Source organism: Oncorhynchus kisutch, unplaced genomic scaffold (assembly GCF_002021735.2).
Source record: "Oncorhynchus kisutch isolate 150728-3 unplaced genomic scaffold, Okis_V2 Okis06b-Okis10b_hom, whole genome shotgun sequence".
NCBI lineage: Eukaryota > Metazoa > Chordata > Actinopteri > Salmoniformes > Salmonidae > Oncorhynchus > Oncorhynchus kisutch.
In genome coordinates this window covers 12,826,852-12,843,214 of record NW_022261983.1, presented here as the reverse complement: position 1 = coordinate 12,843,214, position 16,363 = coordinate 12,826,852, and the positions used below count along the sequence as shown (strand labels likewise).

Here is a 16,363-nt window from a genome sequence, read left to right as displayed (position 1 = left end):
ATTGGCCTTTCTAGGGAGTTTTTCCTAGCCACCGTGCTTCTACACCTGCATTGCTTGCTGTTTGGGGTTTTAGGCTGGGTTTCTGTACAGCACTTTGAGATATCAGCTGATGTACGAAGGGCTATATAAATAAATTTGATTTGATTTACTGAATCAACACAAAGCACCAGTAGATTCCCTTCCTCCTTCCCAGGAGATGGTGGGATCTTCTCTGGAGGGAACCGACTTGGACAGATAGACAGCGGAGAGGATTGTCCAACAGAAAGCACCAGTAGATTCCCTTCCTCCTTCCCAGGAGATGGTGGGATCTTCTCTGGAGGGAACCGACTTGGACAGACAGACAGCGGAGAGGATTGTCCGAGCAGCACGTCTGCCGTAGCCTAATACAACAGTCCTATATTACTGAATCAACACAGAACATCAGGATATTCCCTTACTCTAAACGTCCTAAGTTATTATGGAAAATCCTTTCACACGAGTTGATGAACGAACATAAAAATGTGCCCTCGCATAATAGGTGTAACTACTATCACCCCTTAAGAGTCTTATGTTAAATAAACGTTGCACAGAATGACACAAATCATATTCAGTTTCCATAAATGTTTATTTCCATTCAAAAGGACCAGATGACCTTTCCTCAGTCGCTCAATAACAATAAGCAGTTATTTCACAAAACTGTCTGTCGATGAAACGGGACTTGACTTTATACATAGGACACTATACAACCTTTCATCAGAGGAAAGTATATTATCTAGGAAGCGCCGGGGGCCAGTTTACAGCTCAGCGATGGGCTTGTGAGGCCAGTACGGGTGCTTCTCCTTGTCCAGCTTGGTCTCAGGGAACGTGTCGTTCAGATCATCGATGGTCATCTGGTCGAAGGGAATCATGTTCTGGAACTTCTCCAGCTGGAAGAGAGGAAGGTGGATCAACAGAGAGAAGAGAACTACATGTCTCGAAATAGTGGAAGGTAGATGAACAGAGAGAACTACATGTCTCTAAATAGTGGAGTTTCTCAGGGGGTCTACTGCTGACTGGTACTGTACATGTCTCTAAATAGTGGGGGGGTCTACAGGGGGTCTACTGCTGACTGGTACTGTACATGTCTCTAAATAGTGGAGTCTCTCAGGGGGTCTACTGCTGACTGGTACTGTACATGTCTAAATAGTGGGGGGGTCTACTGCTGACTGGTACTGTACATGTCTCTAAATAGTGGAGTTTCTCAGGGGGTCCAGACTGCTGACTGGTACTGTACATGACTCTAAATAGTGGAGTTTCTCAGGGGGTCTACTGCTGACTGGTACTGTACATGTCTCTAAATAGTGGAGTTTCTCAGGGGGTCTACTGCTGACTGGTACTGTACATGTCTCTAAATAGTGGAGTTTCTCAGGGGGTCTACTGCTGACTGGTACTGTACATGTCTCTAAATAGTGGAGTTTCTCAGGGGGTCTACTGCTGACTGGTACTGTACATGTCTCTAAATAGTGGAGTCTCTCAGGGGGTCTACTGCTGACTGGTACTGTACATGTCTCTAAATAGTGGAGTTTCTCAGGGGGTCTACTGCTGACTGGTACTGTACATGTCTCTAAATAGTGGAGTTTCTCAGGGGGTCTACTGCTGACTGGTACTGTACATGTCTCTAAATAGTGGAGTCTCAGGGGTCTACTGCTGACTGGTACTGTACATGTCTCTAAATAGTGGAGTTTCTCAGGGGGTCTACTGCTGACTGGTACTGTACATGTCTCTAAATAGTGGAGTTTCTCAGGAGGTCTACTGCTGACTGGTACTGTACATGACTCTAAAAAGTGGAGTTTCTCAGGGGGTCTACTGCTGACTGTGTACTAAAATATAAAGAGACATTCTAGGGAAATCCGGGTGTAGGGGAGTGTGTGTAGGGGAGTGTGTGTGTGTGTAGGGGAGTGTGTGTGTGTGTGTGTAGGGGAGTGTGTGTGTGTGTAGGAGAGTGTGTGTGTGTAGGGGAGTGTGGGTGTAGGGGAGTGTGGGTGTGGTTTGGAGTGGCGTGTGTGTAACCCACCTCCTTCTCATACTGGCCAATACGAGCTTTGGAAGCCTCCACGTAGGCAACAGCAGCTTTGTTCTGAAACAAAGAAGAAATATAACCAATAATAATGGGAGGAGGCATCAAGAGCAGTGAGTGCTTTGCATAATGAGGCGTTGCCTCTTGAAATGGAACTCTGAGCTCATTCATCACCTCTTCCTCCAGGACAGAGAACAATACAACATAACAGTGTCAATGTGCCACAATACACATTTAATGTTTTATTAATTAGCTAGCTACTGTAATATTAATACAGGAATGAGGTGGAGCACAGTGAAGAGTCATTCTGAATCACTACAGCAGAGCAGTGAAGAGTCATTCTGAATCACTACAGCAGAGCAGTGAAGAGTCATTCTGAATCACTACAGCAGAGCGGTGAAGAGTCATTCTGAATCACTACAGCAGAGCAGTGAAGAGTCATTCTGAATCACTACAGCAGAGCACAGTGAAGAGTCATTCTGAATCACTACAGCAGAGCACAGTGAAGAGTCATTCTGAATCACTACAGCAGAGCAGTGAAGAGTCATTCTGAATCACTACAGCAGAGCAGTGAAGAGTCATTCTGAATCACTACAGCAGAGCAGTGAAGAGTCATTCTGAATCACTACAGCAGAGCACAGTGAAGAGTCATTCTGAATCACTACAGCAGAGCACAGTGAAGAGTCATTCTGAATCACTACAGCAGAGCACAGTGAAGAGTCATTCTGAATCACTACAGCAGAGCACAGTGAAGAGTCATTCTGAATCACTACAGCAGAGCACAGTGAAGAGTCATTCTGAATCACTACAGCAGAGCACAGTGAAGAGTCATTCTGAATCACTACAGCAGAGCACAGTGAAGAGTCATTCTGAATCACTACAGCAGAGCACAGTGAAGAGTCATTCTGAATCACTACAGCAGAGCACAGTGAAGAGTCATTCTGAATCACTACAGCAGAGCACAGTGAAGAGTCATTCTGAATCACTACAGCGGAGCACAGTGAAGAGTCATTCTGAATCACTACAGCAGAGCACAGTGAAGAGTCATTCTGAATCACTACAGCAGAGCACAGTGAAGAGTCATTCTGAATCACTACAGCAGAGCAGTGAAGAGTCATTCTGAATCACTACAGCAGAGCAGTGAAGAGTCATTCTGAATCACTACAGCAGAGCAGTGAAGAGTCATTCTGAATCACTACAGCAGAGCACAGTGAAGAGTCATTCTGAATCACTACAGCAGAGCACAGTGAAGAGTCATTCTGAATCACTACAGCAGAGCAGTGAAGAGTCATTCTGAATCACTACAGCAGAGCACAGTGAAGAGTCATTCTGAATCACTACAGCAGAGCACAGTGAAGAGTCATTCTGAATCACTACAGCAGAGCAGTGAAGAGTCATTCTGAATCACTACAGCAGAGCAGTGAAGAGTCATTCTGAATCACTACAGCAGAGCACAGTGAAGAGTCATTCTGAATCACTACAGCAGAGCACAGTGAAGAGTCATTCTGAATCACTACAGCAGAGCAGTGAAGAGTCATTCTGAATCACTACAGCAGAGCACAGTGAAGAGTCATTCTGAATCACTACAGCAGAGCAGTGAAGAGTCATTCTGAATCACTACAGCAGAGCAGTGAAGAGTCATTCTGAATCACTACAGCAGAGCAGTGAAGAGTCATTCTGAATCACTACAGCAGAGCAGTGAAGAGTCATTCTGAATCACTACAGCAGAGCAGTGAAGAGTCATTCTGAATCACTACAGCAGAGCACAGTGAAGAGTCATTCTGAATCACTACAGCAGAGCACAGTGAAGAGTCATTCTGAATCACTACAGCAGAGCAGTGAAGAGTCATTCTGAATCACTACAGCAGAGCACAGTGAAGAGTCATTCTGAATCACTACAGCAGAGCACAGTGAAGAGTCATTCTGAATCACTACAGCAGAGCAGTGAAGAGTCATTCTGAACCACTACAGCAGAGCAGTGAAGAGTCATTCTGAACCACTACAGCAGAGCAGTGAAGAGTCATTCTGAACAGTAACTTCTAACCCCGAGCTACTACTCACCGCCTCGGCCTCCTGTGTGTTGATGGCGGCGGTGGCTGTGTCCTTGGGCTCAGGGATGGTCAGGGCTGAGAACTGAGGAGGATAGGAGATGGGTGAGAGGAGGATAGGAGATGGGTGAGATGAGGACAGGGGGGTGAGATGAGGACAGGGGGGTGAGATGAGGACAGGGGGGTGAGAATAGGAGATGAGGACAGAAATAGAACAGACCAATATTAACTTAAGCACTTTGGGACAAACGTTGTTGTAAAAGGGATTTATAAATGAGTGTCATCACAATACCCCCACCATCACAATACCCCCACCATCACAATAGACCCACCATCACAATACCCCCACCACCACAATACCCCCACCACCACAATACCCCCACCATCACAATAGACCCACCACCACAATACCCCCACCACCACAATACCCCCACCACCACAATACCATCACAATACCATCACAATACCCCCATCACAATACCACCACAATACCACCATCACAATACCACCATCACAATACCCCCATCACAATACCCCCATCACAATACCCCCATCACAATACCCCCATCACAATACCCCCATCACCACAATACCACCACAATACCCCCATCACACCACCATCTCAGATGTTCCTTGGCAAAAAAGACCAAACGAAGCAGAACTCTCTCTGACAACATGAGGCAACATTAGGACTGTTTTCCTCCAGGAACGTCTGGCTGACAACATGAGGCAACATTAGGACCGTTTTCCTCCAGGAACGTCTGGCTGACAACATGAGACAACATTAGGACTGTTTTCCTCCAGGAACATCTGGCTGACAACATGAGGCAACATTAGGACTGTTTTCCTCCAGGAACGTCTGGCCGACAACATGAGGCAACATTAGGACTGTTTTCCTCCAGAAACGTCTGGCTGACAACATGAGGCAACATTAGGACTGTTTTCCTCCAGGAACGTCTGGCTGACAACATGAGGCAACATTAGGACTGTTTTCCTCCAGGAACGTCTGGCTGACAACATGAGGCAACATTAGGACTGTTTTCCTCCAGAAACGTCTGGCTGGCAACATTAGGACTGTTTTCCTACAGAAACGTCTGGCTGACAACATTAGGACTGTTTTCCTCCAGAAACGTCTGTCTGACAACATGAGGCAACATTAGGACTGTTTTCCTACAGAAACGTCTGTCTGACAACATTAGGACTGTTTTCCTACAGAAACGTCTGTCTGACAACATGAGGCAACATTAGGACTGTTTTCCTACAGAAACGTCTGGCTGACAACATTAGGACTGTTTTCCTCCAGAAACGTCTGGCTGACAACATGAGGCAACATTAGGACTGTTTTCCTCCAGAAACGTCTGGCTGACAACATGAGGCAACATTAGGACCGTTTTCCTACAGAAACGTCTGGCTGACAACATTAGGACTGTTTTCCTCCAGAAACGTCTGGCTGACAACATGAGGCAACATTAGGACTGTTTTCCTCCAGGAACGTCTGGCTGACAACATTAGGACTGTTTTCCTCCAGAAACGTCTGGCTGACAACATGAGGCAACATTAGGACTGTTTTCCTCCAGAAACGTCTGGCTGACAACATGAGGCAACATTAGGACTGTTTTCCTCCAGAAACGTCTGGCTGACAACATTAGGACTGTTTTCCTCCAGAAACGTCTGGCTGACAACATGAGGCAACATTAGGACTGTTTTCCTCCAGAAACGTCTGGCTGACAACATGAGGCAACATTAGGACCGTTTTCCTCCAGAAACGTCTGGCTGACAACATGAGGCAACATTAGGACCGTTTTCCTCCAGAAACGTCTGGCCCACAACATGAGGCAACATTAGGACTGTTTTCCTCCAGAAACGTCTGGCTGACAACATGAGGCAACATTAGGACTGTTTTCCTCCAGAAACGTCTGGCTGACAACATGAGGCAACATTAGGACTGTTTTCCTCCAGGAACGTCTGGCTGACAACATGAGGCAACATTAGGACCGTTTTCCTCCAGAAACGTCTGGCCGACAACATGAGGCAACATTAGGACCGTTTTCCTCCAGAAACGTCTGGCTGACAACATGAGGCAACATTAGGACTGTTTTCCTCCAGGAACGTCTGGCCGACAACATGAGGCAACATTAGGACTGTTTTCCTCCAGAAACGTCTGGCTGACAACATGAGGCAACATTAGGACTGTTTTCCTCCAGGAACGTCTGGCTGACAACATGAGGCAACATTAGGACTGTTTTCCTCCAGAAACGTCTGGCTGACAACATGAGGCAACATTAGGACTGTTTTCCTCCAGGAACGTCTGGCTGACAACATGAGGCAACATTAGGACTGTTTTCCTCCAGAAACGTCTGTCTGACAACATGAGGCAACATTAGGACTGTTTTCCTACAGAAACGTCTGGCTGACAACATTAGGACTGTTTTCCTCCAGAAACGTCTGGCTGACAACATGAGGCAACATTAGGACTGTTTTCCTCCAGAAACGTCTGGCTGACAACATGAGGCAACATTAGGACTGTTTTCCTACAGAAACGTCTGGCTGACAACATTAGGACTGTTTTCCTCCAGAAACGTCTGTCTGACAACATGAGGCAACATTAGGACTGTTTTCCTACAGAAACGTCTGGCTGACAACATTAGGACTGTTTTCCTCCAGGAACGTCTGGCCGACAACATGAGGACTGTTTTCCTACAGAAACGTCTGGCTGACAACATTAGGACTGTTTTCCTCCAGAAACGTCTGGCTGACAACATGAGGCAACATTAGGACTGTTTTCCTCCAGAAACGTCTGGCTGACAACATGAGGCAACATTAGGACTGTTTTCCTACAGAAACGTCTGGCTGACAACATTAGGACTGTTTTCCTCCAGAAACGTCTGGCCCACAACATGAGGCAACATTAGGACTGTTTTCCTCCAGAAACGTCTGGCTGACAACATGAGGCAACATTAGGACTGTTTTCCTCCAGGAACGTCTGGCTGACAACATGAGGCAACATTAGGACCGTTTTCCTCCAGAAACGTCTGGCCGACAACATGAGGCAACATTAGGACCGTTTTCCTCCAGAAACGTCTGGCTGACAACATGAGGCAACATTAGGACTGTTTTCCTCCAGGAACGTCTGGCCGACAACATGAGGCAACATTAGGACTGTTTTCCTCCAGAAACGTCTGGCTGACAACATGAGGCAACATTAGGACTGTTTTCCTCCAGGAACGTCTGGCTGACAACATGAGGCAACATTAGGACTGTTTTCCTCCAGAAACGTCTGGCTGACAACATGAGGCAACATTAGGACTGTTTTCCTCCAGGAACGTCTGGCTGACAACATGAGGCAACATTAGGACTGTTTTCCTACAGAAACGTCTGGCTGACAACATTAGGACTGTTTTCCTCCAGAAACGTCTGGCTGACAACATGAGGCAACATTAGGACTGTTTTCCTCCAGAAACGTCTGGCTGACAACATGAGGCAACATTAGGACTGTTTTCCTACAGAAACGTCTGGCTGACAACATTAGGACTGTTTTCCTCCAGAAACGTCTGTCTGACAACATGAGGCAACATTAGGACTGTTTTCCTACAGAAACGTCTGGCTGACAACATTAGGACTGTTTTCCTCCAGGAACGTCTGGCCGACAACATGAGGACTGTTTTCCTCCAGGAACGTCTGGCTGACAACATGAGGCAACATTAGGACCGTTTTCCTCCAGAAACGTCTGGCCGACAACATGAGGCAACATTAGGACCGTTTTCCTCCAGAAACGTCTGGCTGGCAACATGAGGCAACATTAGGACCGTTTTCCTCCAGAAACGTCTGGCCCACAACATGAGGCAACATTAGGACTGTTTTCCTCCAGGAACGTCTGGCCGACAACATGAGGCAACATTAGGACTGTTTTCCTCCAGAAACGTCTGGCTGACAACATGAGGCAACATTAGGACTGTTTTCCTCCAGGAACGTCTGGCTGACATCATGAGGCAACATTAGGACTGTTTTCCTCCAGAAACGTCTGCTTCATGATGTTTCCTCAGCTTGTTTACTTCCTAGTACTGAGACAGCGGTATCTTGGCAACACTAATATAAATACATTTGATTGACTGAAGCATGAAGTTCCAGTACCCATCTCCGGTTGAGAACGCTTTCCATCATAATAATCACACCGATGTCTGATAGGGATCGATGAGGACATGTTCTACTCTGAAACAGCTTAGTAAACTGAGAACGCTTTCCATCATAATAATCACACAATGTCTGATAGGGATCGATGAGGACATGTTCTACTCTGAAACAGCTTAGTCATGATGTAAACTGAATCCACATTACAGCATGCTACTACATACCAGACTAATAATGTTGTGACTGAACCAGTGTGACAGTACCACAAAGTGGACAGAATACTACATACCAGATGACTGAACCAGCATTACAATACCACACAGTGGACAGGATACTACATACCAGATGACTGAACCAGTGTCACAGTACCACACAGTGGACAGGATACTACATATCAGATGACTGAACCAGTGTTACAGTACCACCCAATGGATAGGATACTACATACCAGATGACTGAACCAGTATTACAGTACCACACAGTGGACAGGATACTACATACCAGATGACTGAACCAGTATTACAGTACCACACAGTGGACAGGATACTACATACCAGATGACTGAACCAGTGTTACAGTACCACACAGTGGACAGGATACTACATACCAGATGACTGAACCAGTATTACAGTACCACACAGTGGACAGGATACTACATACCAGACTAATAATGTTGTGACTGAACCAGTGTTACAGTACCACACAGTGGACAGGATACTACATATCAGATGACTGAACCAGTGTTACAGTACCACACAGTGGACAGGATACTACATATCAGATGACTGAACCAGTGTTACAGTACCACCCAATGGATAGGATACTACATACCAGATGACTGAACCACACAGTGGACAGAATACTACATACCAGATGACTGAACCAGTATTACAGTACCACACAGTGGACAGGATACTACATACCAGATGACTGAACCACACAGTGGACAGAATACTACATACCAGATGACTGAACCAGTGTTACATTACCACACAGTGGACAGAATACTACATACCAGATGACTGAACCAGTGTTACATTACCACACAGTGGACAGAATACTACATACCAGATGACTGAACCAGTGTTACAGTACCACACAGTGGACAGAATACTACATACCAGATGACTGAACCAGTGTTACATTACCACACAGTGGACAGAATACTACATACCAGATGACTGAACCAGTGTTACATTACCACACAGTGGACAGAATACTACATACCAGATGACTGAACCAGTGTTACAGTACCACACAGTGGACAGAATACTACATACCAGATGACTGAACCAGTGTTACATTACCACACAGTGGACAGAATACTACATAACAGACTAATAGGCTGAACAAAAATATAAAGTCAACATGTAAAGTGCTGGTCATATGTTTCATGAGCTGAAATAAAAGATCACCACATTTTCTATATGCAAAATGTTTTCTGCATTCCTGTTACTGATCAATTCTTCTTTGCCAAGATATTTAATCCCCCTGACAGGTCTGGCATATCAAAAAGCTGATTGAACAGCATGATGATTTCACAGGTGCACCTTGTACTGGGGACAATAAAAGGCCACTCTAAAATGTGCAGTTGTCACACAATGCCACAGATGTCTCAAGCTTTGAGGGAGCGTGAAATTGACATGCTGGCAACAGGAATGTCCACCAGAACTGTTGCCAGATGATTAAATTGTAATTTCTATACCATAGAGCCTACAGCATATATATTTTTTTGGGCAGTACATCCAACCGGCCTCACAAACACAGACCATGTGTAACCACGGCAGCCCAGGACGTCCACATCAGGCTTCTTCCCCTGCGGGATTGTCTGAGACCTGCCAACCAGACAGCTGATGAAACCAAGCAGCATTTCTGTCTAGAATAAAGCCCCTTTGTAGGGAAAAACTCATTCTGATTGGCTGGGTCTTGCCCCCCAGTGGGTGGGCCTATGCCCTCAGGCCCACCCATGGCTGCGCCCCTGGCCAGTCAAATGCAAATGCATGCTTTTCAACCGGTCGCTGCCTGCACCTGCATGCCCGACTAGCATCACCACCCTGGATGGTTCCGACCTAGAATATGTGGACGTCTATAAGTACCTAGGTGTCTGGCTAGACTGCAAACTCTCCTTCCAGACTCATATCAAACATCTCCAATCGAAAATCAAATCAAGAGTCGGCTTTCTATTCCGCAACAAAGCCTCCTTCACTCAAGCCGCCAAGCTTACCCTAGTAAAACTGACTATCCTACCGATCCTCGACTTCGGCGATGTCATCTACAAAATGGCTTCCAACACTCTACTCAGCAAACTGGATGCAGTCTATCACAGTGCCATCCGTTTTGTCACTAAAGCACCTTATACCACCCACCACTGCGACTTGTATGCTCTAGTCGGCTGGCCCTCGCTACATATTCGTCGCCAGACCCACTGGCTCCAGGTAATCTACAAGTCTATGCTAGGTAAAGCTCCGCCTTATCTCAGCTCACTGGTCACGATGGCAACACCCATCCGTAGCACGCGCTCCAGCAGGTGTATCTCACTGATCATCCCTAAAGCCAACACCTCATTTGGCCGCCTTTCGTTCCAGTACTCTGCTGCCTGTGACTGGAACGAATTGCAAAAATCGCTGAAGTTGGAGACTTTTATCTCCCTCACCAACTTCAAACATCAGCTATCTGAGCAGCTAACCGATCGCTGCAGCTGTACATAGTCTATTGGTAAATAGCCCACCCTTTTCACCTACCTCATCCCCATACTGTTTTTATTTATTTACTTTTCTGCTCTTCTGCACACCAATATCTCTACCTGTACATGACCATCTGATCTTTTATCCAGTGTTAATCTGCAAAATTGTAATTATTTGCCTACCTCCTCATGCCTTTTGCACACATTGTATATAGACCCCCCCTTTGTTTTCTACTGTGTTATTGACTTGTTAATTGTTTACTCCATGTGTAACTCTTTGTTGTATGCTCACACTGCTATGCTTTATCTTGGCCAGGTCGCAGTTGCAAATGAGAACTTGTTCTCAACTAGCCTACCTGGTTAAATAAAGGTGTTCTCAACTAGCCTACCTGGTTAAATAAAGGTGTTCTCAACTAGCCTACCTGGTTAAATAAAGGTGTTCTCAACTAGCCTACCTGGTTAAATAAAGGTGTTCTCAACTAGCCTACCTGGTTAAATAAAGGTGTTCTCAACTAGCCTACCTGGTTAAATAAAGGTGTTCTCAACTAGCCTACCTGGTTAAATAAAGGTGAAATAAAAAAATAAAAAATAAAAATGTGAAGTCCATAGATTAGGGGCTAATTCATTCATTTTAATTGACTGACTTCCTTATATGAACTGTAACTCAGTAAATTCGTTAACATTTTGCATGGAACGTTTAGATTTCTGTTCAGTGTAGTTAAGTGTGTAACATTATTTCCCCCCCAGGTAGAGCTCATATTAAACTCATCACAGGCCTTAGTGTGTAACATTATTTCCCCCCCAGGTAGAGCTCATATTAAACTCATCACAGGCCTTAGTGTGTAACATTATTTCCCCCCCAGGTAGAGCTCATATTAAACTAATCACAGGCCTTAGTGTGTAACATTATTTCCCCCCCAGGTAGAGCTCATATTAAACTCATCACAGGCCTTAGTGTGTAACATTATTTCCCCCCCAGGTAGAGCTCATATTAAACTAATCACAGGCCTTAGTGTGTAACATTATTTCCCCCCCAGGTAGAGCTCATATGAAACTCATCACAGGCCTTAGTGTGTAACATTATTTTCCCCCCCAGGTAGAGCTCATATTAAACTCATCACAGGCCTTAGTGTGTAACATTATTTTCCCCCCAGGTAGAGCTCATATTAAACTCATCACAGGCCTTAGTGTGTAACATTATTTCCCCCCCAGGTAGAGCTCATATTAAACTCATCACAGGCCTTAGTGTGTAACATTATTTTCCCCCCCAGGTAGAGCTCATATTAAACTCATCACAGGCCTTAGTGTGTAACATTATTTTCCCCCCAGGTAGAGCTCATATTAAACTCATCACAGGCCTTAGTGTGTAACATTATTTTCCCCCCCAGGTAGAGCTCATATTAAACTCATCACAGGCCTTAGTGTGTAACATTATTTTCCCCCCCAGGTAGAGCTCATATTAAACTCATCACAGGCCTTAGTGTGTAACATTATTTTCCCCCCAGGTAGAGCTCATATGAAACTCATCACAGGCCTTAGGATCTCACCTTGGATTCAAACTCAGCCACCATGCCGGCTCTGGCCACGTTGGTCTTATAGAAGCTCCAGTCGATGGTAACAGGCTTCTCTGGCAGAGAGGACAGCCTGTAGACAGAGCCATCAACAACAGCTCATTGATGTCACTTATAAAACTAATCATTGTGGGAAAGAGATTGTGGAGATTTTCATTTACAGTAGCATGCATGTACGAGACACACTCACTTTGCAGCGACCTGTGTGTCTTGGTTGACAATACTTTGTAATTCAACTCCAACGACACGCCCTTCACATAGGCATATAAAACGCTAGATGGGAGAATCCTAAAATTGTTTCTCATTTTCCCATTGACATCAATGCAAGTGAAAGTTTTACCTCTATTGGCTGGCTCTGAAGTGCAAGTCATGAACTAGGCCTAAATGTTAACTCTGGGTACTAGGCCTAAATGTTAACTCTGGGTACTAGGCCTAAATGTTAACTCTGGGTACTAGGCCTAAATGTTAACTCTGGGTACTAGGCCTAAATGTTAACTCTGGGTACTAGGCCTAAATGTTAACTCTGGGTACTAGGCCTAAATGTTAACTCTGGGTACTAGGCCTAAATGTTAACTCTGGGTACTAGGCCTAAATGTTAACTCTGGGTACTAGGCCTAAATGTTAACTCTGGGTACTAGGCCTAAATGTTAACTCTGGGTACTAGGCCTAAATGTTAACTCTGGGTACTAGGCCTAAATGTTAACTCTGGGTACTAGGCCTAAATGTTAACTCTGGGTACTAGGCCTAAATGTTAACTCTGGGTACTAGGCCTAAATGTTAACTCTGGGTACTAGGCCTAAATGTTAACTCTGGGTAGGCTACGTACTTGGCACCGATGGCGTCTGAGCGCGTCTTGAGGTTGTTGAACATGGCCCTCTGGTTGGGGGGAACCCTCTCAGCAAAGGCCAACCAGTCAATGGCTTTCAATGCCGCACGTTTCCCAGCCATCTTTCTGTCTGTGTCTGTCAAAGATTGGAAACGGGGTCAACAAAAGTCCTTCAATAGAGCTGCTAAAACCCACAAGAGATACAGATCATAACATGGAAGAAAACCGTTAGACACTTGAGGGGATGGATCGTACATGCACGTCCTACTGCACGTCCTACTGCACTTCCTACTGCACGCCATGACATGTCCTACTGCACGTCCTACTGCACGCCATGACATGTCCTACTGCATGTCCTACTGCACGCCATGACATGTCCTACTGCACGCCATGACATGTCCTACTGCACGCCATGACATGTCCTACTGCATGTCCTACTGCACGCCATGACATGTCCTACTGCACGCCATGACATGTCCTACTGCATGTCCTACTGCACGCCATGACATGTCCTACTGCACGCCATGACATGTCCTACTGCACGTCCTACTGCATGTCCTACTGCATGTCCTACTGCACGTCCTACTGCACGTCATGACATGTCCTACTGCACGTCATGACATGTCCTACTGCACGCCACGCCATGACATGTCCTACTGCACGTCCTACTGCACGCCAATGCATGACCACACCGATCAGGCAGGTTGCGGTCACACACAGGTGACAATTTGACTGGCAGTGCACTGAGATTAGAAACTAGCTAGCCTGACTCTTCAACAACACGGTCATGTAGTGGCTACTGTTAGAGATGTAGCTATTATCTAACTGATCGGAGTCCTAACCAACACAAAAAAAGCCAATAGAAGTTCTGACAGCGCCAAACTCATGTTTGCTGACAGATGGCAAGCTGGTTAACGTTTTAGCTAAGTTAGCTCTCAAGCTACTAAACTAGGCTAACTAACAAATAGTCGTTAGCTTCGCCTAGCTACTGCAATCCAATAATGTAGCTAAGTGGATATTTTATACTTAGCCATATCATCTTATATAGTTATATTTTAGACATACAAATTCATATTTTACGTTCAAAGAGCAAGAGTCCGCTGAAGGTCTAGCAGTTAGCTAGTTAGTTGCCTAGCCAACACTGCAAGGTCAGAGCCCAGCTGCGGTGGATCTCAACCAATCGTCGACCAAACAGAATTCAAGTTGTTTTTAAAATCAAACTTTATCATCTGTCCCCATAGAATATACGTTGCAAAGATTAAAATATCGACGTTTAGATGCCATTTGAAGATAGATCATACCGTACAGTGGACAAGTTGTTCCAAATGTGAAGATGGTTCACCGGACACGGAAGTGACAGAAATAATCTCGACGAGAAACTACACCGTGGATTTGGGTTGCTGCCGCCTGCTGGCATATTGCACTCATTACATAGCAGATTGATCAGAACATATATATATATATATATATATATACACAGCGACCCAGCGACCCAGGTCCGTGCTTCATGTAGGCTTACCCTGGCGTGATGTTTTGAGAACCGCACAAATCTCTCTCCGACAAGGTCACTTTTAACACTAATTATCATAACGAATTTATTAGAGGAAATTGATTAACACTAATTATCATAACGAATTTATTAGAGGAAATTGAGTTGAATATATTGCTAAAACTCACCTTATCCAAGAGAGAATTACACGGCTATCAAAACATAGCGCCAAATTAAGCCTACACCAAACACACAATTAATCAAACAAATGTTGTAAATTTCCCAATGTGAAAAAGGAATGGCCATTGGAACCATTTTTATGGGTATTATGACGCGTCCACTGTGCCAGATGGATTTATGACGTGAAATCGTCAGCCCTGTTATGGTCAAACCAGTTTCTTTATTTATTATGACGCGTCCACTGTGCCAGATGGATTTATGACGTGAAATCGTCGGCCCTGTTATGGTCAAACCAGTTTCTTTATTTATTATGACGCGTCCACTGGGCCAGATGGATTTATGGCTGATTTAACATGAAATCGTCAACCCTGTTACGGTCAACCATGTTACTTTATTTGGCACATAATAGGCACTATGGATTTGTATTATTATTTATTTAACCTCTTGAGATGGGAAAACATGCTTATTAAGTTGAACATGTTCATCTTCATGACAGAATGTAAAACATGAGGTGAAATCAAACCGTTTTTCCCCCACCCAGTTTCACTACCCAAAAGGGACTTAATGTGGTGGAACAAGCCATGTTTGCTAATATCATGAAAGTGAAGGTGCGTTTGTAGCCTACTACACAGTTACAAAATGGCGCACATTTCTTGGCAACATTAGAAGTCAGATAAATGTGTTGATTTGAAGGAAATGAGTCCTTTTAATGTTAAAAAAGAAACAACCTATCCCTCATTTTAAAGGTCAACCCTGTTACCTGATGTGAACTACAGATTATTATCCATTATGTTAACCAGCAGGGCTGACTTTTGAAAAAAGATTGAAGTGAGATTTGCAATGTGAATTTCATTGACCCCTGGCACAATCCCTAGATGAGGGACAGGGGGGTCCTCCCCCAGGATGATTTTACTGTTTTAAAGCTAATTTCCTCCAATTCTGCATATGTATTTTGACATGGTTTAGGCTTGTGACCAGGATGGAACATTTGGTGTATTCAGGATGCTTGGAAAATTAAATTAACTTAAAATTCGACAACTTTGTTACTTTGAGATCTTTTTTGGGGGGTGGGGGGGGGGGGGGGGGGGGGGGGGATGGGGGGGGGATGGGGGGGGGGGAATTTAAAGTATGCTAATATTTTTTGTTCTTCTTTTTGTTGTTGGTTTTCCACTGTATTCAGACAGTAATGAAATAAGATAGGGAGACAGGCAAATGCTAGAAACAGTGGGAAGGCTGGAAGCAGGGATTGATCTCTGTTCTCAGGTGGAAAGTTGTATGGGACAAGTGACGGGGACACCAAGGCTGCACAGGAAGTTGTATGGGACAAGTGACGGGGACACCAAGGCTGCACAGGAAGTTGTATGGGACAAGTGACGGGGACACCAAGGCTGCACAGGAAGTTG

The 16,363-nt window shown here is 44.9% G+C and overlaps 1 protein-coding gene across 3 annotated transcripts; it reads right to left on the bottom strand.

Annotated features, from left to right (window-relative positions):
• Positions 1-585: 585 nt before the first annotated feature.
• LOC109877315 (ATP synthase subunit d, mitochondrial) lies at positions 586-14,724 on the bottom strand. Of its 3 annotated transcripts, none has more exons than XM_031814178.1 (6): positions 14,593-14,724; positions 13,292-13,427; positions 12,442-12,538; positions 4,097-4,168; positions 2,033-2,095; positions 586-905 (listed from the first exon to the last, which is right to left on the bottom strand). In XM_031814178.1, exons 2-6 carry the CDS (start codon positions 13,411-13,413, stop codon positions 774-776), a joined length of 486 nt encoding a protein of 161 aa, XP_031670038.1. In that variant the 5' UTR covers positions 13,414-13,427; positions 14,593-14,724; the 3' UTR covers positions 586-773. The 3 variants fall into 3 exon arrangements, with proteins under 3 accessions (XP_031670038.1, XP_031670039.1, XP_031670040.1); XM_031814179.1 differs by having other exon boundaries at positions 14,598-14,718; XM_031814180.1 differs by having other exon boundaries at positions 14,372-14,635.
• Between the last annotated feature and the right edge of the window lie 1,639 nt (positions 14,725-16,363).

Bases quoted from the DNA above. Each gene is read 5' to 3' on its own strand.
- LOC109877315 (XM_031814178.1), bottom strand. From the start codon at position 13,413: ATGGCTGGGAAACGTGCGGCATTGAAAGCCATTGACTGGTTGGCCTTT. The intron at 12,539-13,291 runs GTACGTAGCCTA...CTCTGTCTACAG, and splicing joins TCAGACGCCATCGGTGCCAA to GCTGTCCTCTCTGCCAGAGA. The intron at 4,169-12,441 runs GTGAGATCCTAA...TATCCTCCTCAG, and splicing joins TGGCTGAGTTTGAATCCAAG to TTCTCAGCCCTGACCATCCC.